Source organism: Theobroma cacao, chromosome 9 (assembly GCF_000208745.1).
Source record: "Theobroma cacao cultivar B97-61/B2 chromosome 9, Criollo_cocoa_genome_V2, whole genome shotgun sequence".
In the NCBI taxonomy this organism is placed as follows: domain Eukaryota; kingdom Viridiplantae; phylum Streptophyta; class Magnoliopsida; order Malvales; family Malvaceae; genus Theobroma; species Theobroma cacao.
Window position 1 is genome coordinate 36,371,214 of NC_030858.1, and position 27,165 is coordinate 36,398,378.

The 27,165-nt window shown below is 35.4% G+C and overlaps 4 protein-coding genes across 6 annotated transcripts; 2 read left to right on the forward strand and 2 right to left on the reverse strand.

Annotated features, from left to right (window-relative positions):
* LOC18590697 (probable protein phosphatase 2C 23) lies at positions 6,693-10,444 on the forward strand. The gene is made up of 4 exons (XM_007016363.2): positions 6,693-8,617; positions 8,717-8,830; positions 9,665-9,929; positions 10,062-10,444. Exons 1-4 carry the CDS (start codon positions 6,911-6,913, stop codon positions 10,175-10,177), a joined length of 2,202 nt encoding a protein of 733 aa, XP_007016425.2. The 5' UTR covers positions 6,693-6,910; the 3' UTR covers positions 10,178-10,444.
* LOC18590699 (epsin-3) lies at positions 13,355-15,280 on the forward strand. Its single transcript, XM_007016366.2, has 4 exons — positions 13,355-13,864; positions 14,028-14,150; positions 14,264-14,425; positions 14,506-15,280. The coding sequence occupies exons 1-4, from the start codon at positions 13,725-13,727 to the stop codon at positions 15,101-15,103; spliced, it is 1,023 nt and encodes a 340-aa protein (XP_007016428.2). The 5' UTR covers positions 13,355-13,724; the 3' UTR covers positions 15,104-15,280.
* Positions 15,410-21,082, reverse strand: LOC18590700 (U-box domain-containing protein 33). The gene is made up of 7 exons (XM_007016368.2): positions 20,462-21,082; positions 19,908-20,026; positions 19,523-19,632; positions 18,531-19,116; positions 17,553-18,104; positions 16,542-17,264; positions 15,410-15,889 (listed from the first exon to the last, which is right to left on the reverse strand). Exons 1-7 carry the CDS (start codon positions 20,748-20,750, stop codon positions 15,707-15,709), a joined length of 2,562 nt encoding a protein of 853 aa, XP_007016430.2. The 5' UTR covers positions 20,751-21,082; the 3' UTR covers positions 15,410-15,706.
* On the reverse strand, positions 22,074-25,041 carry LOC18590701 (actin). 3 transcript variants are annotated; one of them, XM_018128139.1, is made up of 5 exons: positions 24,895-24,990; positions 24,195-24,267; positions 23,689-24,082; positions 22,738-23,351; positions 22,074-22,396 (listed from the first exon to the last, which is right to left on the reverse strand). In XM_018128139.1, the coding sequence occupies exons 2-5, from the start codon at positions 24,252-24,254 to the stop codon at positions 22,331-22,333; spliced, it is 1,134 nt and encodes a 377-aa protein (XP_017983628.1). In that variant the 5' UTR covers positions 24,255-24,267; positions 24,895-24,990; the 3' UTR covers positions 22,074-22,330. The 3 variants fall into 3 exon arrangements, with proteins under 3 accessions (XP_017983628.1, XP_007016432.1, XP_017983629.1); XM_007016370.2 differs by having other exon boundaries at positions 22,098-22,396; positions 24,945-25,041; XM_018128140.1 differs by having other exon boundaries at positions 22,098-22,396; positions 24,922-24,999.

Consider the following 27,165-nt stretch of genomic DNA (forward strand, 5'->3'; position numbering starts at 1 on the left):
CCAGGTTGGAGAATTTTTCAACACTGCCTTTTGGCAAGGGAACCCCACCATGAGTAGAAAATTTCGAAAAAGCCTAATAATGCGATGATCAATCACACTTTGTTTTCCCTTTCTTTCTTTTCTTTCTGTTTAATGATCGAAAATTAAACTTGAGCCTAATCATATTGCTGAGCTTTAAGAGGATCGAAAAATGAATTTGATCCAATTGCTAAGATGGATGTTTGATGTTTAGCCATGGAGATTGGATTGATGGGTGTTCAGTTTGAGCTCCATTGAAATGGTGTTACTTAAGTTAATTGTGTGCACTAAATGGGTGTTGGGTGATTGGTACATGGATGAAAGGCCCATTGGTATTTGCCAAGGAAAAGAAGGAGTCCAATCTTAGTTGACCCTTTTCTTCATCTAGGCTCAACAAACTAGAGGCAAACGTACTAGGCCTTCCCATCTTGGGTCTTCTTCTTAATGAGCCAATTGATTCCTACCCCACCCCACTTAACATTTACAACCCACTGAACTGCTTTAGGGCGGAGCCCATGGCAATCAATTTGGGTTTGAACAACAAACTCACTCCCATCTGTGAGGAAGAGGAAGAGCCGCGTCCAGGGACTCTGTGAACATCCTTTTCAAGTCAAATTGCATGTTTTTGTTATGAAATACAATAACCTGTCAGCGACATCCCCATTCCAAAGAAAAAAGAAGAGAGAACTGGTCTCATAGTCAATTGAATTTGAACTTGAGAGTTGTGCTGTAACTGAACTGCTGTTACGTTGAATTGTGAGTGTCTGAATCGGTCACAAGCAAGAAAGTTGGGTCAATTTATAAGAAATTCAACATGTTGGTGTTTTGCTACTATTTTATGATATTTGTATATATACTTGCTATAATTGAATAAGAAAGACCGAATAAACCGAAACCAAATGTCAAAGTAATCGAGTTGAGTTTGAAATTCAGCAATATTGACAGGATCAAAACATGGGAACAACACAGTTGATTGCAAATCCTTTTGAATGTTGATTTGCAATAGTAAGTCAAGAGAGACCCTCCTCTCCTGCCTGCCTTGTGCGCGCACACGTAAGATGTTACAGACAAGATGGTTTCCCCATGGCCGCATGTGGAAGAGGTGAATGGCCTTAAGATAGATTGCCACAGAGGGACAAGATGTCACTTGCGTGGGTCGCGTCGCATGCGCGTCTTAAAGATAAAAAAATCAACAGAGAAATTGGGTGACAAATTGACAAATTTTGTTACTTAAAAAAAGTTTTGGGTTTCTTAAAATTGTACTTACAAATGTTTGTTAATATTTCATTGGTAGGCACAAGTGCACGTATGGAATACCAAAAGAAGAGGTAGGGAGAGAGATCAGAGAGAGAGAGAGCAATGAGAAGTTTATGAAATCATCACGACCAATTCTCTTGAAATTAATATAAGGGAGGGGATCAGGATGTGGGATCAAACTGTAAATAAGTGGAGATTGGTGGTGGTGATCCTGATAGCTCATGACAATGACCATGGTGGCTACAACTTCATATCCCAGTCAAACTATCTGGATTGTGTTTGCTCAATGGCTGGCATTCTCTCTTTCTATTATCTTTCTTTATACTTCCCAATTTTCCCCCCCAACTTCCATATCCTTGCAAACTAAGTTTCCTTGACTTTTATCCCTTCAACATTCTTTCCGTAGTTTGAATCATATTTCTCTCTCTCTCTCATCTCTGTCTCTCTCTCTCTATATATATATAATATATATATATAAAATAATATATGTATAAAATAATTAGGCCGTGTTTGATTTCGTTTTTGCTTGTCCCAATATGAAAAGCACCAAGCAGCAATTAAATCTAATTAAAGTCAAAAGAGAGGATAACAATTTTTTTTTGTTTCCCCCAAGCTTATTCTTCTTATGACTTTGATAAATTTCTTTCACATTTCATTATTAGCCATAGACTATAAGACACCTATCAAATTCTAAATTGCCCCTATGTTTTGAATTTCACATTAATGTTTTCAACAATTCTTGATAGTTTCTTGGCATGAAATATTGATACTTCACTGTAATTCTAAAAGAGGAAACATGGGTTTCTTTTACATGTGTGGGGAGTTGAAGTTAAAACGATTGGTCACACAAAAAACAGGATTGAGACAAGACAGAAAGATAGAAGATTAAACCCCCAAAAGAATTAAAACCTATGTCTTTGTGGGGGGATATTTTCAGAAGTTTAAACTGGTAGGAATATGTCCATATGTTCCAGGAAATGTGTTTTATGAACTCCACCTGCCCAGGACAACAAATTCAATCTTCCTCCAATTTTTAAGACACATGATTCAGGGTTTTTGTAATATGGATCTTCCCCATGTTACCAAAAGCTGGAGTGAAAGGAACTGAGTAGGCCAAATTGAAAAGAAGAAGAAGATGAAGAGGAAAAAATGGTTTAGCTGAAGTGGACAGCACTAGAAGTCAACACAACATGCAATGGTGCCAGCAAAGCCTAAAGGTCCACCAGGTAATAAAACAAAGACCCACTCATAACTAAACTCCAGAGCTTGAATTGAAAAAACACCCACCGGACATGTGGAGGAAAAACTAAACAATTATTAATTACTATCTATTTAAAGTCAAGATTTTAGGCACCCAAAACAACATAAATGTGTATTTTTTTTTTATAAGGTCCAGGTTGATGAGTCAATGTATCAGGCCACTATATTTGTTTCTAGAACTTGCTTATTTAAAGTTCAGAAAATGTGTTCTATAGAATAAGGTTGATGAATTAGTCATTGTTCATGATGGAATCATTGGAAGTTTCTCGTGATTTACCACTATATTATTATTTATTTATTATTTTTCATGGAAATGCTCAATGAAGGTTTTTAGTCCAAGATTGAGATTCCCCTCCCCTTCCCTCCTTTTCAAGTCAATATCAAACCAAAACTAATAACCCCTTTCTCTCAATTTCTCGTTTAGATAAAGAACTAGTTTCATCTTTTCAATCAAATAACTCCTTTGGTCAATTTTTTCTTTGTATATATTTTATTTTGATACATATTCAAAGAGCGGAAACATAAAATATTAATTTTTAAAAAGGTTACGTTTTTCGTAATTTAACTAGATAATATCGAATTGAAATTAAATAATGAACATTTTTACATCATATTTAATTTTAATTAGTACAACAAAATTAATTTCACTCATTTAACTCGAATACTACATTAATTCAGATACTAAAAGATAAGAAGAAACTTAGTGGAGGAATGAAGTTTATCAAGAGCAAGCTTTTTTGGGACGGAAAATTTTCCATCGTCTTCATCTTCATCTTCATCTTCTCGGGAGAAGGTAAAGAAAAGAGCTAAAGCTGTGATGATCATGAGCAAATAGATTAGTCTATAAGACCATGATTGAGTAAGGCACTAATGAAGCGTAAAAACGAGCAATGTAACAGTAAGTTAAAGAGTGAAAGCTACCCAAAAGGTGATTGAATGATATCCTAAAAAAAAAAAAAAACAACTAAAAACAAATAAAAATGGGATTTTATTTTATTTTATAGTAAAACATATGATAAGCAGCTAGAAATTAATAAGTTAATGCTACCAACTTGGTCAAGAGATGAAGATCAGTTGAGATGAAAGATTAAAAAAATAAATTAAAATTAATTAAATTAATTCATAAGAAATCAAAAGATGATCGAGTGTATATTTGACTAGATCATGCTTTGAAATTATTTGGTTACATGTTCTAGAAGTATTCAATACAAAATGCCCAAAAACAAGGCTAACAATAGGATATATTTATTGTCTTCCAAATTAGATATTTTCTAGATTTTTTATTTAAAATTGCTCAAAATAATCTAATTAAGGTTTGAACTATTCCAAGTTTTGATATGCGAAGAAAGTGAGTATAGGAATAATTAATTAATTGACAAAAGAACTAGTGTATTGAATTATTTTAAAAATTTTAAATAAATTTTTATTTTTTATTACGTTTCATAAAATTTTATATTTTTATTTTAAGTCAAAAAGATCTTTATGATTAACGGTTATTAATCAAAGCTTTATTCGCTAATTTATATCTTGTAACGTCGACGTAATGTTAAGTAAATGATGAAAAATATCATATGGTTATATTATCATATTATATTACCTTCTAATACGATTTATTAGAATATTATATTAATATCACGTGATATAAAATTACAAATTACGTTTTAATTAATAACACTTAATCAATCGTTAATAATAAAAACTTATTTTAAATTTGTTTAAAATATGATGTCAAATATTTTAACATTCATTTAAAGCAAAATACACAAATTAAATAAAGTTTTAGGACAAATAAAATAAGGTTTAAAGAGGGGATAAAGAAGAGAAAGGACAGAAGTGGGGTGGGTCATGCAATGGGGATTATGGAGATGGTGGCTTAGCAAGGTTTCTCCACTCGCAAATATTGAATGATGATGGCTTTGAATTCGTGGGTGGGATATTATTATGTAAGTGGAAATCAAGCTTTCCCATTTGTTTAATTAATTCATAAACAATAACCTAGGTTTCCTCTAGAATCCTCAATTCGATTTCTTAACTTATTTTAATTTACAGAGGAGGGAGGAAGAGGTACACATTTGGCTTAGTCTCCATCCAACTTTCGTGTGGTGGTGTTGGCCTCCATCAATTATTATGTACCTAAAAACCATTTACCACTATCTCATGCTCCAGCACATTGATTTTTAATTGTCACGTGGCAAATACCCTCATGGACATGTGTCCACACAATAAAAAAAATATTTTTAACATATTTAATAACATATGCAAGGGAATGTTTTTTTGAAAAAGAATTAGCAATAGCTAAGAGTTTGAAAAATTCATAACATTTAAAATTTATCAAAAATAATTTGTTGAAAAAAAGAAAGAAAAGACATTAAATTTAAGAAATGCTTTTCAAGTACTTTTTGAAAAGAACTCTTAAAAGTGCAAAAAACAATGGGTTTTACTAAGAGTGCCTTAGGGCAATATTTAATGTTATTATATTAAGTATATCTTTCAAAATAATCACATTAATTATTATCACTTCTGTATTTAATACAAAAATATTACTACGAATAATGATTTAATTAAGCTTAAATGAATGTCGTTAGGGTACTTTCTTTTTCTTTTCATAATTCAATTCCGAATGATAATTTATTTGAAGTTTTTCTCTTTGTAAAATAGACACTTGTTAATTGGATTTTTAAAATATTATAATTTTATGAAATAATGGGCCAATAAAGCATATAAAAACAAAGAGGGAAATTTCCCATATGCAAGTTAGAGTGCTAAAGAGAGCAATTTGAATTGAATGAATAAATTAAAAGGTAAATGTGAAAGAGAATTTTGAGAAGTACTTTCTCTATTTGCCAAAAAGTCAAGCTGAGCCGCGGATTGAACCTCGCGTTGACAAAAGAGGCGCTCTGTGGTCAATAATGATCTGCCAGGTGTCGGTCAACCCTTGCTTTTATCAATCCTCTTCCGCTTGATCCAACGGTGATAGTGGCACGCTTTTCCAGGCAAATTTAAGGAGTTTTTTTTTTTTTTTGGTTGTGGGTGGCTTTTGACTTTTCGAACTATGCCAGAATTTATGACCCTCTTTCAATATTTCACCCCACCATATGAGCAAAACTCTTCCCCAAATCTCACAATTGGAGCGTGGCCTTCGCACTAATCTCAATTTATTATTAGAAACAAATCCATAACTATTTTTTTTTATTTATCAAAAATCAAAGATGTACACTCATATTTTTATTTATTTTTTTATTTATAGAAAATAAATATTAAAAATATCAATTAAATAAAATTTTAATTAATTGGTGCAAAATCTCTTTGCTTAAAAAATAAAGTTTGAATCTATATATTTGATCTTACAAGTATAAATTTAATTTCACTTTTCATCAATTAATTATATATTTAAAACTTTCTTTATATCTTTGATAGTAAAATCATAAAAATACTGTTTATGAAAAATAAGCTGTTAAATATTGTTTTGATACTTACTATTAACTATATATTTGAACTTTTCTTTACATCTTCGTTAATAAAACTACAAAAATACTGTTTATAAAAAATAAACGGTTAAATATTGTTTTGATAATTACAAGTTAAATATTGTTTATTAAAAATAATCAGTTGAAGCCTTTTTCTGAAAAAAGACTAAAATTTTAATTTAAAAATTAATTTACGTAAAACAAAAATCTAAATATTGTTTGCAAAGAGCTTTCAAAAAGTTTGTTATGAAAGGGAAATGCACACGAACCTATCTAGTACTTTCTTAAGCAGTGTTTGACTGAACATACTCACTAATGCCATTCTAAGCTCACTACTTTTTGCCCTCGGAAAAAAGCTTTTCACAAATTGCAAAATCAAAGATATACAAAGAGCCATGGAATAGAGACGAAAACTATCACTCTCAAAGAGGGGATCAATCAAAGCCTTGAAAAAAAAAAATTGTCAACGTGTCCAAGAGCGTGCAGGCACGCTCTCAAAAAGGAAACTCGATTAGAATTCGAATAAAATCCCCCACTAAAACCACCACTAATCTAAACTTTCAAAACCCTCCAAACCCCAATTGAGTTTGCTTAAACTCCCCCATCTTAGTCAACGCCCCCGCCCATTCACTCACCCAAAAAAAAAACTAAAAATAATAGAGAAAGCATAAAACATTAATAAAAATGGAACCCAAAAAAGTGTGCGTTTTTCTTCATTTTGAAAAGCCCCCTCCCTAACTCTCCCCAAAAGTCAACGCCCCCCTTCCCTCTATCCTCCAACCCAGCTTCTTCTTCTTTTTCACATCTTCTTTCTCTTTCCCCTGACAGTTTAAGAGCAAAGATAAGAGCAAAGAAGAGAGAAACAAGGAGAAAGAAAAACTTCTTTTATTTTTTTATTTTTTTTAGTTATGGGTAACGGTTTCGGTAAATTAACCGTGTGCTTCACCGGCGGAGGTGGATATGGCGGGGAAGAAGCTCGTCGTAGAAAGGAAATCTCCATGTTCTTATCGGATCCCCTCGATGAAGGACTCGGTCACTCTTTCTGCTACGTCAGACCTGATCCGACCCGACTCTCTTCGTCCAAGGTCCATTCCGAAGAATCCACCACGACTTTCCGTACGATCTCGGGGGCCTCCGTTAGCGCCAACACGTATACGCCGCTTTCGACGGCGCTGGTGGACCCGTACGTCAGTTACAACAACAGCTGCTTCGATCGAGCCGCGGCTTTCGAGAGCACGACGTCGTTTTCCTCGATCCCGCTGCAACCGATTCCGAAGAATTTAATGAACTCTTCGGGTCCGATGTCGGGTAGCCTCGTTCCGGGTTCAGGTCCTTTAGAAAGAGGGTTCATGTCGGGTCCGATTGAGAGAGGGTTCATGTCGGGTCCCCTTGATAATATTAATAATAATAATTATAATCGCGGGTTATTTTCGGGTCCACTCGAAAAAGGCTTTTCCGATCAGTTCCAAAGAAGCTTTTCCCATGGAGCTTTTGCTTTTAAAACCAGATCGAAAAAAGGATCTTTAATTCGGGTCCTCCAAAGAGCCATCTCAAAAACCATGTCTCGTGGCCAAAATTCCGTCGTGGCTCCAATTAAAGGTGTCGTTTCGGTTAAAGAACCCGAATGGGCAATCGGGTCAGAAAAGAACCCGATTCATCCTCACAATGAGAATTTGACGGTCAGTAGTTTGAATCTGAGCAGTGAAGGTAGTTTAGATGATGATGAGTCAATGGAAAGTCAAAATCTTCAATGGGCTCAGGGCAAAGCAGGTGAGGATCGGGTACACGTCGTCGTTTCGGAGGAACATGGATGGGTTTTTGTTGGGATTTATGATGGATTCAACGGCCCTGATGCTCCTGATTACTTGCTGACAAATCTTTACTCGAATGTTCATAAAGAACTGAAGGGCTTGTTATGGGATGATGGCTTTGAACAAGCCCCTGCTAGTTCCCCTGAAGAAGAAAAACAGAGTAGCGAACGGGAACCGGCTAGGGGTTGTTCCGATTATGCCTGTTCCCGGTGTATGGAGCAAGAGTATTATCCCTGTGAGAAAGAAGTTGATTCCGATTTGATTTCGAGTTCAAAAAAGAGAAAAGGAAGGAATTTGAAAGGAAAGTATAAAGGCGCAGCGAAGAGGTGGGAAGAGAACCAAAGGAGGTGGAAGTGTGAATGGGATAGGGAAAGATTAGAACTTGATAGGAAATTAAAGGAACAGTTGAGTAGAAATAAGTCTGATGGATCCAGATCAATGATAAATCATGGTGATGTTTTGAAAGCTCTGTCTCAGGCTTTGCAAAAAACAGAGGAGTCTTATTTGGATATTGCTGATAAGATGTTGATGGAGAATCCAGAGTTGGCCTTGATGGGTTCTTGTGTGCTTGTTATGTTGATGAAAGGTGAGGATGTTTATGTGATGAATGTCGGGGATAGTAGGGCAGTTTTGGCACAAAAGGCGGAGCCGGATTATTGGTTGGGGAAGGTCAGACAGGATTTGGAGAGGATTAAAGAAGAAACATTGCATGATCTTGAAGGTTTTGATGGAGAGAGATCTAGTGCAATTCCTGATTTAACTGCTTTTCAGCTAAGTGTGGATCATAGCACCAGTGTTGAAGAGGTAAGATCTCATATACTGATCTTTTAGTACCCAAAGAATGACTTGGATGCCTTTTTTTGTTTGTTGATGGATTGAGGTCGATGTCTTATTTCATTTCAGGAAGTTCAGAGAATAATAAATGAACATCCGGATGATGCTTACGCAGTGATGAATGACCGGGTTAAAGGTTCTTTGAAGGTCACTCGAGCTTTTGGTGCTGGTTTTCTGAAACAGGTAACTTTTGAACTACTTTAGGATGAATATACGCAATTAGCTTTTGCTTCCTTGGTGTTTGAGAATTGAAATTTTTGGGAAAACTTTGAGAAAAAACTCCATCCACTCTGTTTGCAGCATAAAAGTTTTGCATTTATGTAAGGAATGTTGCCCAGAATTGGCCAAGTTAAAGTTGATTCTTGGAGCATCATTCTGAGAACAGCAATCACATGGGAAACATTAGTCATAGTCTAGCTATGCAGAACCATTGGCAAAAAATTTGCTTAATTTCTAGAATGCATACAAGTATGATTCATTAGGAATCAGTCTCTGGCAAAAAGGAACAACAAAATGTGGAAATCATTGGCAGTAGCTATTAATATAAGGCACATCAGACTTGCAGCTCTAATTTTTATTCTCTCTGGACACACATTCAAATAGAAATTAAAATGAGCAAATGAGCAAATGAGCAAATGAGCAAATGGGTAAAGTTAAAGCTGCCAGTCCAAAGAATATGGCTTTTCAGAAGAAGAGCCAAATGACATTCTGCAATAAGATGAATAGCATACATAGAAATAGATCTTTTGCTTTCCCTTTTCCGTGAAAAATTGATAAGGTTTGTGATCATTTGTCTGATAAAGAGAGATCATATAATCTATTGAAATCTAACTATTTCCAATTCTCAAGGGATGTGCTTTGGCATGCTCTGCCTTCTGCAATGTGGTGGACCACAGGAACTTAGAGCAATTATTTGCTATGTATTTGCATTTGCCTTTGGACGTTTTGTTTGATTAGATTTGAAAGATTTTGATCAAATTCTGTATCTTATCCTTGTTTCTTTTTGAACTTCTGCAGCCTAAATGGAATAATGCACTTTTAGAGATGTTCAGAATAGATTACAAGGGAACTTCACCATATATCACTTGTGTACCGTCTCTCCACCACCACAAATTAGGTCCCAAGGACCGATTTTTGATATTATCCTCTGATGGACTCTATCAATATCTAACAAATGAGGAGGCTGTGTCTGAGGTTGAACTTTTCATCACATTGCAGCCTGAAGGAGATCCTGCTCAGCATCTTGTTGAGGAAGTGCTGTTCCGAGCTGCGAAGAAAGCTGGTACTATTCAAATATCTGTCTTAAGAAATACTATTTCTTTTTCATTCTTTTTTCCCCCTTTTCTTCTTTGTTCCTCGTTATACGTTTTACTAAAAATACTAAATGTAACATATTTGGCCTTGTTTATTGCAGGCATGGACTTTCACGAGTTACTTGAAATACCACAAGGGGATAGAAGACGGTACCATGATGATGTTTCCATAATAGTTATTTCTTTAGAGGGAAGGATATGGAGATCTTGTGTATAAGTAGAGAAAAACCACAGATAGAAGATATAGAGACATCTGCCAAAAAGTTCGGGCACTTCCTTTTTGCTGTTCTTTTTTTTCCCTGGTCACCTTTGTAACATAACACCTAAGCTCCTTGGAGGTTCGAGGAACTGAGTTGTGAATTGTACTGGGTGGTGAGGTGTGTAAAGGTGTAAAAGCTGGTTCATGTTCATTATAAACTGTCATAGAAATTGTAATTTTCTACTAATAAATGACATTCCTTTTTGAAAAGGGTTTTGTTCTTCATTATCCGCACTATCGCTTTCTGTACCTTCTTTGAACAACCCTTGCTATGAGCAACGCTAGTTGAGCATCTGCACCCTTTGCTCCGTTCTTTTAGTAAACAATTCATTACTCGGATGCTGTAAAAACTGTGCTGGACAGAAATTTCTTGCCTTGAACTTGTAGCTTCTTCCCCTTTTCAGGTTAACCAGGTTGCAATTGGTTGCTTAAAAGCTTAGAAGCACCTCAAATTATATACTATAAATATACTTCCAATTCTACAGGCAATATTCCCTCTGATGTAATGAACACTTTTCTGGAGAATCTAACCTAGAACATATTGTGAAATTGATTTGTGCTACATCAAAGCCATCAATCTTCTGCCCAAACTCAAAAGTTCAAAACAGGTTCACCTTTCTTTATCTTCTGGCCTCTCTCAACCCGGAATGCTTCAGCAGCAAAAGCTGTAGATTACTCATTGGATACCAGATAGCAATTGCCATTTGTGAAGTTGATCATCTTAAATTAAAGCTGCAGATCATTTATCTTTCCAAAGTCAGCAGCAGGACCAGAAGGAAATTTATTATACTTATTTCATTTCAAACAGCAGCCCATGTCAAGTGCTTCCACTTTCTGCTTAGTTCACTGATTGAGCAGTTTCGTATATAGGTGAAAGCCATCAATGAACCTACACCGACCCAAAACACAACTAAACACACCCCATTAAATGAAGTAAAAGTTTAAAGAGACTATATTTTTCTTTGCCAACTGAAAAAGATTCATCAGAACCTTCTGCAGAAGAAGGAAAAAGAAAAAAGAATGGAAACTCTCCCAATTAAGTAACTCTTGTGATTTATGTCCATGGCTGACTCCACGTAGCAAAATAACAGCCCAGGGATGAGGTGTATAGGACCCTACTTCACTAAAAATTGCCCATAATTTTCATAACTGCTAACCACTTTGGAATTGGCAGTAAATGCTTTGTCGTTGGGGGAGTTTGGTGCATGCCTCATCAGCCATAAAAACCTGTCATCTTTCATTAAATTTCTAACCAAAGACTTCAGGCCCTCTGCCTGTGCTCTTAAAAATTTGTAGCCTATCCCAAGCGTTGCCTTCGCTGCTAGGCCAGGAATCTTGGGGTGTCTGCTGGTGTAATCAGTGTGATCTGTGACTCTGAATCTCAGCTATCCATATCTATTCTTGGGCAAAGATCCAAACTAGAAATGCCGACAGCTCCTGGGTTGGGTCAGTTTGATCTTCGGGTTCAATCAGACTCATCTTGGACTGGTACATTGGACCTTGGTTTGTGCTTAAAAGAACCTAACCCACCCCAGTTTTGCCTTGTTCAGCCCAAAGCTATCTTCAGGCCTAGATCATGATTAATTTCATTGATAACGAAGACCTTATTCAAAGTTGAGATCTTGACTCTTGACATTGATACTTTAATCCTTTTTTTTTTTGTCTGAAAAAACAGGAAAGTCAAGTGATAGTGCTTATGGGGCTTACTCCTACCAGTGCCGGCATGACGGATGTAAGGATCAAACAAAACTAGCCTCGTGTCAGTCGATGAAGGTGGTAGGGGATCTACCAATGTTCAAATGGTCGACATTTTCAACTCCCAGTTATTACTTTAAAAAGAACAAAAGGGGAAATCCCTAAGATTGAATCGTCGTGGTTTGGGTGATTATAATATTTGCTACCCATGTCGGTTTGCGGTTGACATTTTCTTCAGAAAAATCCTTAGGTTCCTTCCTAACTTACCATTAAGCTTCTAAATTCTAATGAAAGAGGATAAAACCTAATGCATTAGCGTTTGACAATACTTGATAAGCATTATCTAATGTTGGGTTTGGTTACAATATTGTCCCTAAGTCAAAGTCTACAAAGGCAAGTTAGAAATTAGGCAAATCTCATTTATTGCAAGGAAAACAAAATTGAACCAAGTGGCACGTTGGGGACTTGTATTGTCAGAATTAATAGTTATAATTCGACATAATTGATGGAAATTAGTTGAATTCAATTAATTAAGTTTGATTTGTTCAAGTTTGATATTAATTGATTAAGAGAGATGATTTGTTTGATTATTTTAATCAATATTTGATATCTTAAATTTATAATTAAATCGATCAAAAAACTGTTTATTAAGAATATATATTAAATATTATTAATATTTTTGTAATATATATATACAATTAAACTAAAGTCATTAATATTATTGAAACGTTAAACAAAGTTATAAAAATATGGTATATATAAATGCCATTGATATTCATAATAGTTAGAACCGACTTAACCAATCAATATAAGTGGGTTTCGGTCATTTCTTATTTTTGATATAATTTCGTGGATTTCAATTAATTTTTATAAAAATTTGATTAATTCCATTATTAAAATTTTAAGATTAAATTGATCAAATCAATCTATTACTCATCTTAACTAAAAATATAAAAAATTTGCCTCTAAAATAGACAATTGTAGTATGCATATTTGTTAAAGGATTTAACTTAAAAATGCACCTTGAATGTGTTTTTTTTTTTTTTAATTTTTATAATTAAAAAAAAATTCGAACTCTATTTTTTAGATAAAAAAATAATGTATCAACTAATCAACCAAATGCTCGAGTGTCACCATGAAAGTGTGAAAGTATTAAAAATCATAGTTTGATGGTGAGGATATTCCTTGAAATTTTGTCAAAACATGGGATGTGGAACTCTTCTAAAAGATATCAGATTCTCTTAATAATGTGGAAACTTTGGATGATCCTTTGAAAGGAAAATATTACCAAAGAAATTATAAAAAGAAAAAAGAAAAAGTTATTGCCAGAATGACTACTTCCAGCTCCAGCTTAGCGTCTCTTTCAAAGTCTCAAAGAACTTTACCACCTCAGTCCCTGGAAGAAGTAAAAAACTTAGCTGTACCAAGCAACAGTTCCCCGTTTTCAAATTCAAAACCAAATGCACCCGCTGCCCAACATGTAGATGTTGACTTTACCTCCATTGTTTTTTCTCCGTTCTATAAAACTACAAATTCCCATGGTGAACTTTACTCCCCATATTTTTGTGTTTCCATCATTGACATCAACTTTGAATTCTTCTCCTCTTTTGAACCAAACATCTTCGACTGAGCATTCCTTTCTCATTGCTTTGTTTTTAATATTTTGAGAGATAGTATTAGGTGTAGTTCTCTGCTGTTTCATTGGATATCATTATCATCAGGATTTAATAAATTCAACCCATTTCCAGAAACTCGATCGAGATTGTATTTCTTGATTCAACTTTTGCCCCATCTTTCTTTTGCTTAGACCATGTCTACCTTAAGCAAGAATCCTAGCAGCAACATGGGTTCTCCTTTCTTCCATGAATTCAAGAAACAAGCATCTTTCTTCCTCAAGGAGAAGATCAAAACAGCTCGTTTAGCTTTAACTGATGTTACTCCTGCTCAGCTGTAAGTTTGTTTTTTCTTGTCGGTTTTTTTTTTTTTTTTGTGGTACATACGAGGAAGTCTAAGTGGAGATAGGATTCCAGTTATTTTTCTTCCTTGTAACTTAAATAGAAGAGTTAGATTTGATCTGGGTTGGTTTTTTCTGTTGGTTCCTTGGTATCCGCAGATTGACTGAAGAAGCTACAAATGGGAATACATGGACACCAGACACACGGACGCTGGGTTCGATTTCAAGGGCTGCTTTTGAATTAGATGATTACTGGAGAATTGTAGACATTTTACACAAGAAGTATGTATTTATGAACTCTCTGTCTGTCTCTGGCTGTTTTTCATTTCATCAGATTTTAACAGTATGATTTATATAAGTGATATTCCATTTGATCTTTTGCTCGTACAAATCAGGTTGGCGAAATTCGAAAGAAAGAATTGGAGAATCTCTTACAATTCTCTGATAGTTCTTGAACATTTGATGACTCATGGACCAGAGAGTACTGCAGAGGAGTTTCAGGGTGATAAAGATGTTATTGTAAAGATGGAAGGCTTTCAATACATAGACGAGAAAGGGTTTGTCTTAAACTTCATCTGTAATTTGTCTTTGTACTTTCATGGATTTTGTTCATAAGATCTAATATTTTAATGTGCAGGTTCAATTGGGGGTTAGCTGTTAGAAAGAAATCAGAGAGAATACTGAAGCTGCTTGAGAAAGGACCTGTTTTGAAAGAAGAGAGAAACCGAGCTCGGAAGCTAACAAGAGGGATTCAAGGCTTTGGGAGTTTCTGCCAGAGGGCTTCTTCAAGTCAAGGCATTTTGCAGGAATCATCACATGTAACATATGGAAGAAGTAATTCAGACTTTAACGATCATGAAAATCAGGAAAATCAGCTCCCGCCTACAAATGTAGGAGGTCCGATGCAAAGAGTTGAAAAACCGCAGCAGAGCAATGAGAATGCATCCTCTGAGGCTGGCAAGAAACAAGAGAGTTTCAAGTCTTGGAGCAGTTTCAGTGAAGGACAGATGTTCGAGAAACCTGAACCTCAAACAAGTTTCAAAGAGAACATGGTCCCTAGCAAGGAAGAATTTCATAACTGGAGTGGAACTGGTGAGTCTAATCCACTTTTGGGGGTTGACAACAATGAACCGAGGACAGGAACTTTGATAGAAGATGATCACCCTTTCAACAGCTCTGAGAATCAAACTTCCTCACTGCTCCTTGCAAGAGATGGCATTCTGCAAGGATGTTGAGAGACAGATTCTCAGGTCGTACAAGGTTTTACCTGAATTCCTACCACTGATAGATTTGTAGTCGATTAAGCAGTATGGTTTCTTGCTCTTATGCTCAAGTATAGAGGATTATGAAACATGTTAACCTGTTGTTGCAGCTAGATAAGTAAATAGAAATTTATATCTTCTTTTTTTGAATCCAAATTTGTACGTTTAATTCAACACAGCATCCCGTCTTACAAATGAATTTATAAAGCCAAAAATAGCCTAAAATTTTCACTTTTTATAGCTGTATTGATGATTGTTAAGATGAATTTTCTAACAAGATAACTGCGAATTATCTTATACTAACACCCTGTGACTCCCAAGTGCTTTGTCCATGCAAAACAGATACAGTCCCACTTTTGCACAATAAATGACACCCACAATTTTGATTCGGTCAATGCCTATGTATTTGGTTGGGTCACTTGGGTACACAACTATGATGCATGAAAGCTAGCTTGATGGTAAAGAAATCAGTGATGACCAATCCCCCTATGGTTGCATAATCTATAATGGTGAAGATAGGATGCCACTGTACATACTTACAACACAGGCTACATACAAGCATAGAATCATGAGAATTCAAGCTCTGCAAAGCCAGTCTTGAATTGCCTGACGTATTGCATGGTTAGGAGTCAGATTTAAGTGACTCAATTTCAAATTGGTCATGGGTGAACTTTCACGGCCATTTTCCAACCAGTCACGCAAGGCTTCTCCTTCATATGTGAACCCATCTGCTGCCACTTGAGGGTCATGCATTATTTCCTGGAAAACGAACAATTACATGTGAGATGTACAGTATGACAAAGTCAAACCTATAATATCTTAAGCAGTATCAGAGTCCTGAATTAGAATTAGGCTCAAAGCAACTTAGGCTGGAAAGAGTAAAAGTGGCACTCATGATGCAGCAGTATTGTTTGAGCTCTTTCAGAGTTTCACAAAGTTTAAGTTTCATAAACACTACTCTGAACTAATTACAGCCTATGTACAAGCCCAAATCCTAGTTTGAAAAGTAATGCCATAAGAGGTTTCAGTTTTCGCAATAAGTTGTTTCCTCTCTTTTTTTTTTCTTTGTGCTGAAAGGTGTAAGAGTAATGATGTGTGCAGTACAGCATGTCCTTGGAGATGTCCAAAGCAATTCCAACAAACCCTAAACTAGAGTTGGGGTACGTAAAAATTTAAAAAAGAGTTAGGAAGTCAAAAAGAAAGTTCATTACCTCATAGAGGAATTACACAAGGAATCCAACTAAATTGAGGCTAGATTAAGCTATTAAATAAGTTTCGAGGAAACTGTCAAAAGCAAGCTCAAATTGACATGATTAGCTCATTGCAAAATCAGTCCATTTAACACGGTCATCAATGAGTATTGAAATATTTCTATTATTTAATGTAGTCATATGAATTAGAAGACACTCACCTGAAGGATGGGGCACAAAAAGAAAGATGGCACTGGCCGCTCCACAGAGACATGCAACTGCCCCAGTTCCCTCACCAGGGATGGTTTGAGATCAGGCCGATCCCTACCACACAATTCACAGCATTGCAGCCCCAGGTCTGCCAAACGCCTGGCCACAAACATAGGCCATTCTCCAGCTGATGTATCCAAAATTGATGCTAATTTACCACATGACACAGCTTTTCGCACCTCACCTACTAACCCAACTGGTGGCCTCCCAGTGAGTATCTGTAGAATGATCAATCCAAAGGCATAAATATCAGACTTGGGAGTCAGGACTCCTATCCTTTGAAATTCAGGATCTGAATATGGAAAAGCACCCTTTGGCTCAGTACTACGACGAAAACTTGGGCAATATAGAGTATCCTCTGTTACCAGCCTAGAGATACCAAAATCACATATCTTGCAGCTTAATTCTGAATCGAGAAGAATGTTCTCAGGCTTCAAATCACCATGGACAATCTTTTCAGGTTTTGTAGAGTGCAAAAAGCAAAGAGCACTAGAGATTTCAGCTACTATACGTGCTCGGGTCTTCCAAGTCAAGGGAGAAACACTTGTTTTCCTGAAAAGCCGGCCTTGAAGGCTTCCATTGGGCAAGTATTCGTACACTAGGGACCAGGCTTCAGGGCATACACCAAGCAAAGTCACCAGATGAGGATGTTGTAATTTGCTGAGAAGTTGAGCCTGCACCCACAAACACACAAACTATTATTACACAGAAATTACAACTCTAGACTAGTAGGCTATATGAAATGACAAATTACAACTCAGACTAGTTGCCAGTCTACTGAAAGGCAGAGAAATTATACAAATTTGGTTATACATTCAAGACTAAATTAACCCTTGAACATCTGTGGGAGAGAGGGAAAGAAAGTGTATGCAATTGCTGAAGCAGTGGCCCAGAAGGGAATCAATAGAAACATGTTTTTATTGTGCCAGGGAAAACAACAACATAGAGAGAGAGATGCCAACCTCCTGTTGAAACTCTGACTGCCCTTGCATGTTATGTGGATACAGCTTCTTTATAGCAACAGTTCTACCCAGCATTTCCCCCTTGTAAACACAACCATGTCCTCCCTTTCCAATTTTGAAGCTCTCAGAAAAATTGCATGTTGCAGTTTGGACATCTGCCAATGAAAATTCAGCTAACTCAGGAAAATCTTCAACAAGCCCAATGAAACCATTACAAGTTGTGACTCCAGCTTGCCCGTGACTTCTCCAACGTTCTAACCAGCGCACAGCTTCCATTTTTTGCTGTCTGATTCTCTGCTTTTCCTGCCGCAAAGTTGCAATAGATGCTTGGATGAGTTTCAATTCTCCAGCAACTTCATCATGCCTACGATTTGCTTCTTGTGCATGACTGTTTAGGAGAGCAACATTTCTCATGGTCTTCTGAAGCTCTATTGTTACTTCTTGTTTCTCATTAACGAGCTTTTCTTGTTCTTGCAGGGTGGTTCTAAGGGCTTCCTCAGCTTCCTTTCTAAGTTTAACTTCACGAAAACGGGCAGATTCAAAATCTTTGAGCTGAAAAATAATCAGATCTCCAAACTTTAGAACACCCAACAGAATCCAAAACTTTAACCATACTCATAGTACCTTACCTACCATCATGTGTTGCAACTAACTAGAATCCAGTAAGTATTGTGCAAACAAATTGGCTAATATTTTGCATCAACATTCGTTTTATATTCTAGCTAATACTTTTCCTTTCGTTGCTGAAAGACAGCAGAAAAGAGACCTCGAACATACAAAGAAGCTGGGATAAAAGGCTGCATTCTCATTCCAAGTTCTCCTCACTCTCAGTTTAAATCTATTAATACCATAATATGAAACTACAATGGTGCAAGTGATATGTACTGCAAAAAATGCCATAAATTCACCAGCTTGATTGAAATGATGAACTGCAAGATACACAAACCAAAGTCTCTCTAACGGAGTGTGGATACCTACCTTATTGATAGCTTCCATAGCTTCTGATTCCAATTCTTGGCATTTCAATGACTCTGCTAATGCTCCATTCCTGGATGCTTCAGCTTCCATACTTACTTCTCTGAGCCGACTGTATAGACTTTCCTCCTCATCCTTTGAGTAAGAATCTAAAGACCATCTCGTTTCGGAAGAAGCACATTCTGAGCCAGTATTTGTACAACTTGGGCTAGACAAACTCTGATAGTAGGGGGGAGAAAATTTAGTGGCAAAACTAGATAATGTGGGTGACACAGACACATCCATATGAGCTGGTTCAGTCTCAGTCAATTGGGTAGTTCCAACAAATGGTATACTTCTAGAAGATTTGGAATGAATGTTGTCAGGGTGGACTAAAGAATCACCCTTAGTATGTGGCAGTGAGTTAGACCTCAGCATTTGTGCAATAGCAGCTTTGGCTTGACCAACTGGTGGCAAAGAACTTGGCTCTTCAGAAGCTTCCCTCATCCACACAAGTTTCCCTTTGTTGACAAACCATATATCACAGAAGCAGGGAGCATTTCTGGCAGCATAACGTGCTTTGCTGGAGTTTTTTTTTATCCTCATGCAACTGTATTAAACCATTAGGATACTAATCAAGGATACCAGAAAAAAAAGCACTACAAATAATTTTCAGATGAAAAATGAAGAAGGACAGATCTAAAACATGAGGCTGAAGATTATTCTTAAGCACACAACAGGAACAAAACTAAAGCGATCTAAAATTTGATTCCAAATGGGAAGAGACATGAAATGATTGCTAAACACTTCCTATATTAAACTTAGCATGCAGTATTGACGTGCTATAGTTTCTAATGCCTAAAAGTAGAACAAGAAAAAAAGAATTATGAAAAAACAATATGAAATGCAGAAAAAGTAAGAGTCTTGGTTTTTTTTTTTTTTAAAAAGCAGACTTAATTTGCAACGTTCCAAAATGGAAAGATGAACATTCAATTTTTGACAGAAGAAGTACTTACTTTTCTGGTATGGCACCCATAACAAGGTTCCTGATAGTGTGTCTGTTAACCAGTTCTACAATTCCTTTATGAACCTGGTCCGCTTCAAATGTGATAATGCTTGTCTTCACCTGCAAAGTGAATTCTTTGAAGATGAGGCCAATAAATCATGGAACATAGTAAAGATATCTGAATTTCCTTTATAAGATTCAACCTATAATCAAGTGAGACTGACAGATAAAAGAAAGTTCTGGTGAAGCAAAATCATCCACATTATTTATGCCTTGGAAGTCCCATCTCTGGTGCTTATGACATGTCATAAACTACAGATTGTAGGCTCCAATTTACCTTAATGTAGGCAGATATTAAAAAATTTGCTCGCCCAGCACAGAAAGAGATACCGCACCTTTAATTTGCCACAAAAACTTGAGTAATGTTCTAAAAGCTTTCTCAACTCTTCCTTCTCTTCCCTTCTATATGCAGAAACGACTTCACCATTGGCTTGACTTGCCGGTAGTTTCCCCACTGCCAAATTATGACCATCAATAACATATAATTAACAACTTTACATGTAGAAAGTTACTCATTAGGCTGCCTGAAAAGGGAGATCTGAATTCTGAATCCAACAAATTCCATGGATTACATTTGGTTTAACAGCAAATACGCAGAAGTCAAACGAAAAATTATTTAAGTTCAGCTCAAAATAGTCCATTCTACTAATACATTAACAACTCCCTCATTGCCTTTGAAAACTCATTCGATTTTTATTTTTACTTTTCTTAATTAAAATAACAGACAGAAAGAAAACCCCCTACGTATTTGAAGAAAACAAAGATCTTCACCAAAGACACACCATAGAACATAAAAAGAAGAAAAACTTAAACACCCATTTACTAACTCTGCTTAACCAAGTCATATAATACAAAATTCTAACGAGAGAGAGAGAAAGAGAGTATTTACATAAAGTAGGGATCAGTGGTGAAGGCTGGTGAACATGAAGCAAACAGATATCTTTACCGCCAAACCGCCTCAACGTCCAACGTAACAAATTAACCGCTTTCTCCACAGACTTTCCCACCGCAACAAAAACTTTGTCTTTTTCCCCAGCGCCACCGCCACCAGCTTCCTCCGCTATTTCTGGCAACTGGGTACTCCCCGGACGATCAACTTGGCGCCTGAAACTCAACCCCGAAATGGGGTCTCGATTCGGGTCCTGGTGAGGCGGGTGGGCCGGGTTTAGGAGCTCCATTCTGTTTTTTTTTTTCTTGTTCTTTTTCACTTTGTTTCTTCAAAAGAGTTTTGTCATTTTATTGTGTTTTCGTAATTGAGATGAAGAAAGTGAGATGTTTTTTTGAAGTTTTGGGCGGAATTAAAAGGATACTTTTTGTGGTTTATTGCTTCTGCGAAAGTAGGGTGGAGGGCTTGACTTTTGTGTTGACTTTGATTGCATAGACAAAAACACAGAGGATTGGTTGGACTAAGAAGAAAATTTTTCTTGAATTATTGAGGTGAAGGAATATTTGAATCTCGGCAACTTGGGAAGTGTTTGCCTCTGCCTCTTTCGTTATAGTAAGACTTTACCAGCTGTTTTCTTCTCTCTTTTCTTTCGGAAAAAAAGGTCAAATTAAATTAAAAATGTTTTTTGTGTTAAACAAGTGAAATGACCCTAAAAAAAAAACTTTTATTTTAACTGTAAATCTTTTATTTATTCAATTTTTTTAGATTTGTTTAATTTATATTTTATTCATTTTTTGACAAAAATATAAGAATAATAATATCAACTAAATAAATATATTTTTAATACTCCAAAAACGTGTACAGTATATCAATCTGAAATATTATTAAAAAATATTAAGATAGCACAAATCTCCCATTAATAAAAGATAAAATGAATTTTCAAGTTATAAGTAAGAATGTTACTTTACTTGATAAATAAATTTTTTGAATTAAAAATATGAGTTCGTGACAAAAAAGTTTGATTCTATGTTTATAAATATTTATTTCTTGATTCAATATTTTCGAGTAATTTTTTAGTTATTGATTTGGATTTTTTTCCCTTTTTCGTTAATTGGTTTGATATTGTTTTAAATTTAATTCGATGGGTACCTCTTTTTTAGTTTAATTATAAAAAAAATCTTTAAAAAAATTTTATATAAGCAAGCAAAAAAATTACCTACCCATGCATCCACAAGACACAATTAAAAATTAATCTCCTTTCACTAATGAAGCAGGTGAGTGATACAAACTTAAAGCAGCTAACACAGGAATAAAATCGAAAACTCAAAGCAGCGTTTGGATGATTAAATGATCTAAACTCTGAGAGTAATCAATTTCTAAGTCCTACTAAGTCTAGTCAAATTGTCCCTCCTCATTTAGGTGACATGAATTGGCATGTAGTATTTAATTTTTGATAGGGGCTGAGGATACATTAGGCAAATGATCAGGGAACCCAGCCAAGGGAAAGAGGTCAAATTTGAACCTGTAGAGACAGGGTATTCCAGATCCTAAAATAGAAAAAAGGGTCCAAACAAGAATTCCCAGTGACATTTCAAGCATGTATCAGGATTCAGGAGACAATGGAAAAAGCTAGAGAATTGACCATAAATCACAAATATAAATGAATGAATTTGAACTCTATCATCATCAGCACCATCTCTTAGTTCATTGTTACGACAATATGAACATTAAGAAAATAAGAGAAACAGCAAAGCTTAAAAATAAAAAAACTTTTTAAGAGAAATAGAATAGATCAAAAACTTGCGAGCTGAAATTGCTTTGGCAAAAAACAGGACATTGCTTTTATGCCTCCTCCTCCTCCATTCTGATGAATTAGAAGCACTTCCTGTGAACGATTGATGGGCCAGATTCATCATACTCTGCCTTAGCAATCCACATCTGCATTCCAATCACAATCAAGTAAACTTCTTTAGTATGTGTATAAAGCTTATTAAAGCAAAAATAACAAGAGAGAAGGTAAATATACGAATCCTGTTCAGTTCAAATGTGCAATTAACCAGACTATTTGCAGAAAAGTGCCTTCTGTCACGCAGGAGAAGCTAATTTGCTCAATCTAGGACTCATTTGTCATGGAGAAAAAATACTAAAAATAACAAAGTTATGTCCTAAATTTCCTTCTCAATAATGAAAACATAGAGCAATTATATATAAATGGTAAAAGCATGGACTCCGTTATGTGAATAAAATTGTCAATAATCATCATCAGAAGTAGATAATACCTGCTGGAAAGTACTGAGAGATGCCAAGATGGAGCCTCCGATCCAAACACTGTATTTCCTTTCAGGTGGAGCCACCACCTTAATTTTCATGCTGCTTGGGGCCAAGGCAGTGATTTCCTTGCTCATTCTGTCAGCAATTCCTGGGAACATGGTAGTTCCACCACTCAGAACAATGTTTCCATACAAATCCTTCCTGATATCGACATCACACTTCATGATAGAGTTGTATGTGGTTTCGTGAATGCCAGCAGCTTCCATTCCAATCATGGAAGGCTGGAAAAGGACTTCTGGGCATCGGAAACGCTCAGCACCAATGGTGATCACCTGACCATCAGGCAACTCATAGCTCTTCTCAATGGCAGAACTAGTTTTGGCAGTTTCGAGCTCTTGCTCATAGTCAAGTGCAATATATGCCAACTTCTCTTTCATGTCCCTCACAATTTCACGCTCAGCTGTAGTGGTGAATGAATAACCACGCTCAGTCAAGATTTTCATAAGGGCATCAGTAAGGTCACGACCTGCTAGGTCAAGACGGAGGATGGCATGTGGGAGGGCATATCCTTCATAAATGGGGACAGTGTGGCTCACACCATCTCCAGAGTCCAGAACAATACCTACATAAAGTATTGTAGAGAACAGTAAGCAGATGAACAATGAGCAGAGTACATGTAAATTACAAAGATCCTGATCCTACTATATAACTAAAAGTTCTAGGTGTTATATCAGGAAGACTTTTAAATCATTATGAAAACTACTGAATAAGCACAAAATCAATACAAACAAGACAATGGGGTGAAATGGCAACCAAGTTGAGGTTACTTCACATTTCTCCCTAATTAATCCACAAACAAAATCCTTCAAGATGTGAAGATGTCCTGAACCAAAGGGCAAATTTTGACTTTGAGTTTGGTTAACTTTTATCCATGAGATTGAGGGTAGTCAATTGCTTACCAGTTGTACGACCACTTGCATAGAGGGAAAGAACAGCCTGGATAGCAACATACATTGCAGGAGTATTGAAGGTCTCAAACATGATTTGGGTCATTTTCTCACGGTTGGCTTTTGGGTTGAGAGGTGCCTCAGTGAGAAGAACAGGGTGTTCTTCTGGAGCCACACGGAGTTCGTTGTAGAAGGTATGATGCCAGATCTTTTCCATATCGTCCCAGTTGCTAACAATACCATGTTCAATTGGGTATTTAAGAGTCAGAATACCACGCTTGGACTGAGCCTCATCCCCAACATATGCATCTTTCTGACCCATGCCAACCATCACACCCGTGTGACGTGGACGACCCACGATGCTAGGAAACACGGCCCTTGGAGCATCATCACCAGCAAATCCAGCCTAAACAGAGGGAAATATATCATTGGAAAAGACCATACAAACCTAAAACAAAAGGCTTAGAACACCAAATCACTCATAAACACATGAAGGAAAGACTATCCTAAATTGATACCTTAACCATTCCAGTTCCATTATCGCAGACAAGTGGCTGAATATCCTCGCCATCTGCCATCTTGTATCACCAGCTGAAACAAAATGTCAGAACTAGATCAACATCACAGGTCACAACAACAATGGAAGCAGCCCACAATTCAACAAGCATGATTTGAATCATTTATGAACCAAGATATACAACAAAAACATCCCCTTTCCCCGAGAAATTAGAAAGATAAATGCAAAATAAAATCTGTGACACAATTCCTTGTCCACAATAAATAATCCATCAGAAACAATTTGTTCAAAAAAATATTATCATTAAATTAGAGAACGGAATCCTTTCATATCATCATATATTCTCATTTTTTAACGATTTTGATTGATAAAAAAATAGAAACCCCAAAAAGAAAAAGACAAAGCTAATTCATGGAAATTAACGAACATGAAATCCTAACTCACCCTAGATCCAATCATTAGAAGCTAGAGAATCATAAAATTATCCAAAGATTCCAAACAAGAACCATTAATCAATTAAACCAAGAACAAATACAAAAAATTCCCACTAAATTATCATAATGCCAATCAAAATCAGATCGAAGGTCAACAATTTATGCAATCATATAACAAAACGGGAATCTGAAATTTTTCATTTCTTGTCTTCTTCTTCTTCTTCCTACATTTTCTCATGAAACAAACAGAACTGAAAGAGAAATCACCAGCGGAAAAAGCAAAAAGGAAAAAACCAGGGAAAGATGGAATCAGCTACCCGCCCTTTGGGTTCCAAAAGAAAACGAAAATGGTTAAGTCAGAAATGATAAACTTTTTCAAATTTAAAACGCGAATGGAAAACTTTTTAGCTGTTTTTTAACCTTTTACCGGGTCCTTCGGCTGCAAGCTCCCTGAAGGTTAAGGAGCGCTTCAACAGCCCTTCGAACCGGTAAAACCGGTTTCCCATCCATCTTCACAAAAATGAAAAGAAGAGGTATATATATGTCTTGAATTAATATTAGCAAATATAAATAAAAATAATACTCTTTCAGTTCTAAATTAAATGTTCACTTTCCATATACATTCAAAGTTATAAGAATAAGAATTTTATTCCTTACTTTACAAATTTTGTCTTTACAGTGACAGAAGAGGTTGAGTATCTTATCTAAAACTAATATTTCAATTAATGATAACATTGAAAAAATATATTTTATTTGAAAATATCTTAAAATAATATATTATTTATTCGATTTAGAAATGATGGAATAATATTGTGCTTGAAATTCAAAACAATCGATTTGTGTATATATATAATTATTGTTTCTAGTGTCTTGTGCTTTTTATCATATAATATAAAATTTTTGGAGCATAAAAATTAATTTGTAACAATCAGTTTTCAAGCATTATTAATTCAGTAATTTTTCAGCCTAAATCACGTAACATTTAAAATTTTACTTATACTCTTATATAGATTTTAATAATAACTATCACATTCAATTGGGATATGGTATTACACAATAAATTTTTTTATTACATTCATTTACATGAATTATTCACTCTTAATAAGGAATTTTTGAGATCCATTAAAATTTTAAAATAGAATTTCACACTCATAAGTAATTAATCGACAAATAATTTATAATTATAGTTAAATAATTATAGAATTATACATTTATAATTGATATAATCCCAATTACTTTCTATGTTTTGCCATTCAAGTTCAGAGTTTAGCACCCATTGTGGTCCCTAAGCAGTTTTAATTTTAAAATCTTATGTTAAATTATCATGAAGGAGTCTTTGTAAGATAAGAGATGATCTATACATTGGTTAAGTTGTTTACATGAATTCAGGCATACAATACAAGCTTGGTTTTTCAGAGTAACAAAAAACAAAAGCCCAAACCCACCAAATCTGCAAACTGGATTTGAAGTTTAAGTGCCCATCGAGCCTTGGCCTCGAAGAAACATCGACTCCCTGAGCATTTGGGAGCAGCGACCAAGAGCCACACGGCTAGGCACACGCTTTATGGTCATGGAGATGAGTCCGAGTCCTCCTTCCAAACCGCTTGACCCGCAACAGCAACGTATTGAACCCCATTTCCTTTATGGCATAACGCAAACGTCGCACGTTTGTACTATCAGTCAATCAAGCGCAGGGAAAGTAAAGCAAAAGCACACGTTTATTACCATCCGTTTGCTTTGCTTCACGAAGAGTAATACTGTTTGAGAAATATTTTTTTTCCAAGACTCTTTCAAAATAAATTAAAAATACACAGTAATTTATATAACTTTTCCACATTTATCTTGGGAAATTAGGTGAAAAATTAATACATATTGAACTCAAAATAATTCTATTGCATTTAATTTTTTCAAAAAAGGCTATATTCTCTTAATCAAGTTAGTGTGGTTAAGTAATAAATAAAATTTTACAAATTAAAAAGATTCATCCATAGGCTTTTTACGAGCATTTTAACGATTTATGTAAATTTCTAGAAAAGAGAAAGAAGTTTATAAAATATATAAAAAAAATGACTTCCCCATGTATGAATCAAAATTAATCGTATGCAAAAAAGATTGCCTCTTCCCCATGTATGCCACATTATTGATTCAGCAAAGTTTGCTAATAACATTATGACTTCAGATAGTTGGGGAATTGATTTGATAATAATAACCCAATATATCCGAATCATTAGTTAGGAAACTAAATTCATAAATTCTGCATATGGACCATCAAAAAGAAAAAATATATCTTAAAGGTCCTACAAACATTCCTAATTTTTATCAGTTAAGTCTCATGAAACAAAATAAAAATTACTATTAAATCTGTAACGAAATAATAGCTCGAGTACTTCAAAAAAAATTAAAATATTTTAACCCGAAAAGAAAAAGAAAAAAAAAACTTTAGGGTGCACACAACATATTATATATTATATATATTTCTTTTCAATGACTTGGTGAATTAATTATCTCATGAAACAAAACCCTACCACCGCCGATCCG

What these genes read in the sequence shown, in the direction of transcription:
- LOC18590699 (XM_007016366.2), top strand. Translation starts at nt 13,725, where the DNA reads ATGTCTACCTTAAGCAAGAATCCTAGCAGCAACATGGGTTCTCCTTTC. An exon ending in GTAGACATTTTACACAAGAA is followed by an intron (nt 14,151 to 14,263) that starts GTATGTATTTAT and finishes CGTACAAATCAG; the next exon opens with GTTGGCGAAATTCGAAAGAA. An exon ending in CAATACATAGACGAGAAAGG is followed by an intron (nt 14,426 to 14,505) that starts GTTTGTCTTAAA and finishes TTTAATGTGCAG; the next exon opens with GTTCAATTGGGGGTTAGCTG.
- LOC18590700 (XM_007016368.2), bottom strand. Translation starts at nt 20,750, where the DNA reads ATGGAGCTCCTAAACCCGGCCCACCCGCCTCACCAGGACCCGAATCGA. An exon ending in CTATGGAAGCTATCAATAAG is followed by an intron (nt 18,105 to 18,530) that starts GTAGGTATCCAC and finishes ATTATTTTTCAG; the next exon opens with CTCAAAGATTTTGAATCTGC. An exon ending in TTTTGTGCCCCATCCTTCAG is followed by an intron (nt 15,890 to 16,541) that starts GTGAGTGTCTTC and finishes TTCGTTTTCCAG; the next exon opens with GAAATAATGCATGACCCTCA.
- LOC18590697 (XM_007016363.2), top strand. Translation starts at nt 6,911, where the DNA reads ATGGGTAACGGTTTCGGTAAATTAACCGTGTGCTTCACCGGCGGAGGT. An exon ending in ATAGCACCAGTGTTGAAGAG is followed by an intron (nt 8,618 to 8,716) that starts GTAAGATCTCAT and finishes ATTTCATTTCAG; the next exon opens with GAAGTTCAGAGAATAATAAA. An exon ending in CCGAGCTGCGAAGAAAGCTG is followed by an intron (nt 9,930 to 10,061) that starts GTACTATTCAAA and finishes TGTTTATTGCAG; the next exon opens with GCATGGACTTTCACGAGTTA.
- LOC18590701 (XM_018128139.1), bottom strand. Translation starts at nt 24,254, where the DNA reads ATGGCAGATGGCGAGGATATTCAGCCACTTGTCTGCGATAATGGAACT. An exon ending in ATGGAACTGGAATGGTTAAG is followed by an intron (nt 24,083 to 24,194) that starts GTATCAATTTAG and finishes CCCTCTGTTTAG; the next exon opens with GCTGGATTTGCTGGTGATGA. An exon ending in CTCTCAGTACTTTCCAGCAG is followed by an intron (nt 22,397 to 22,737) that starts GTATTATCTACT and finishes ATTGGAATGCAG; the next exon opens with ATGTGGATTGCTAAGGCAGA.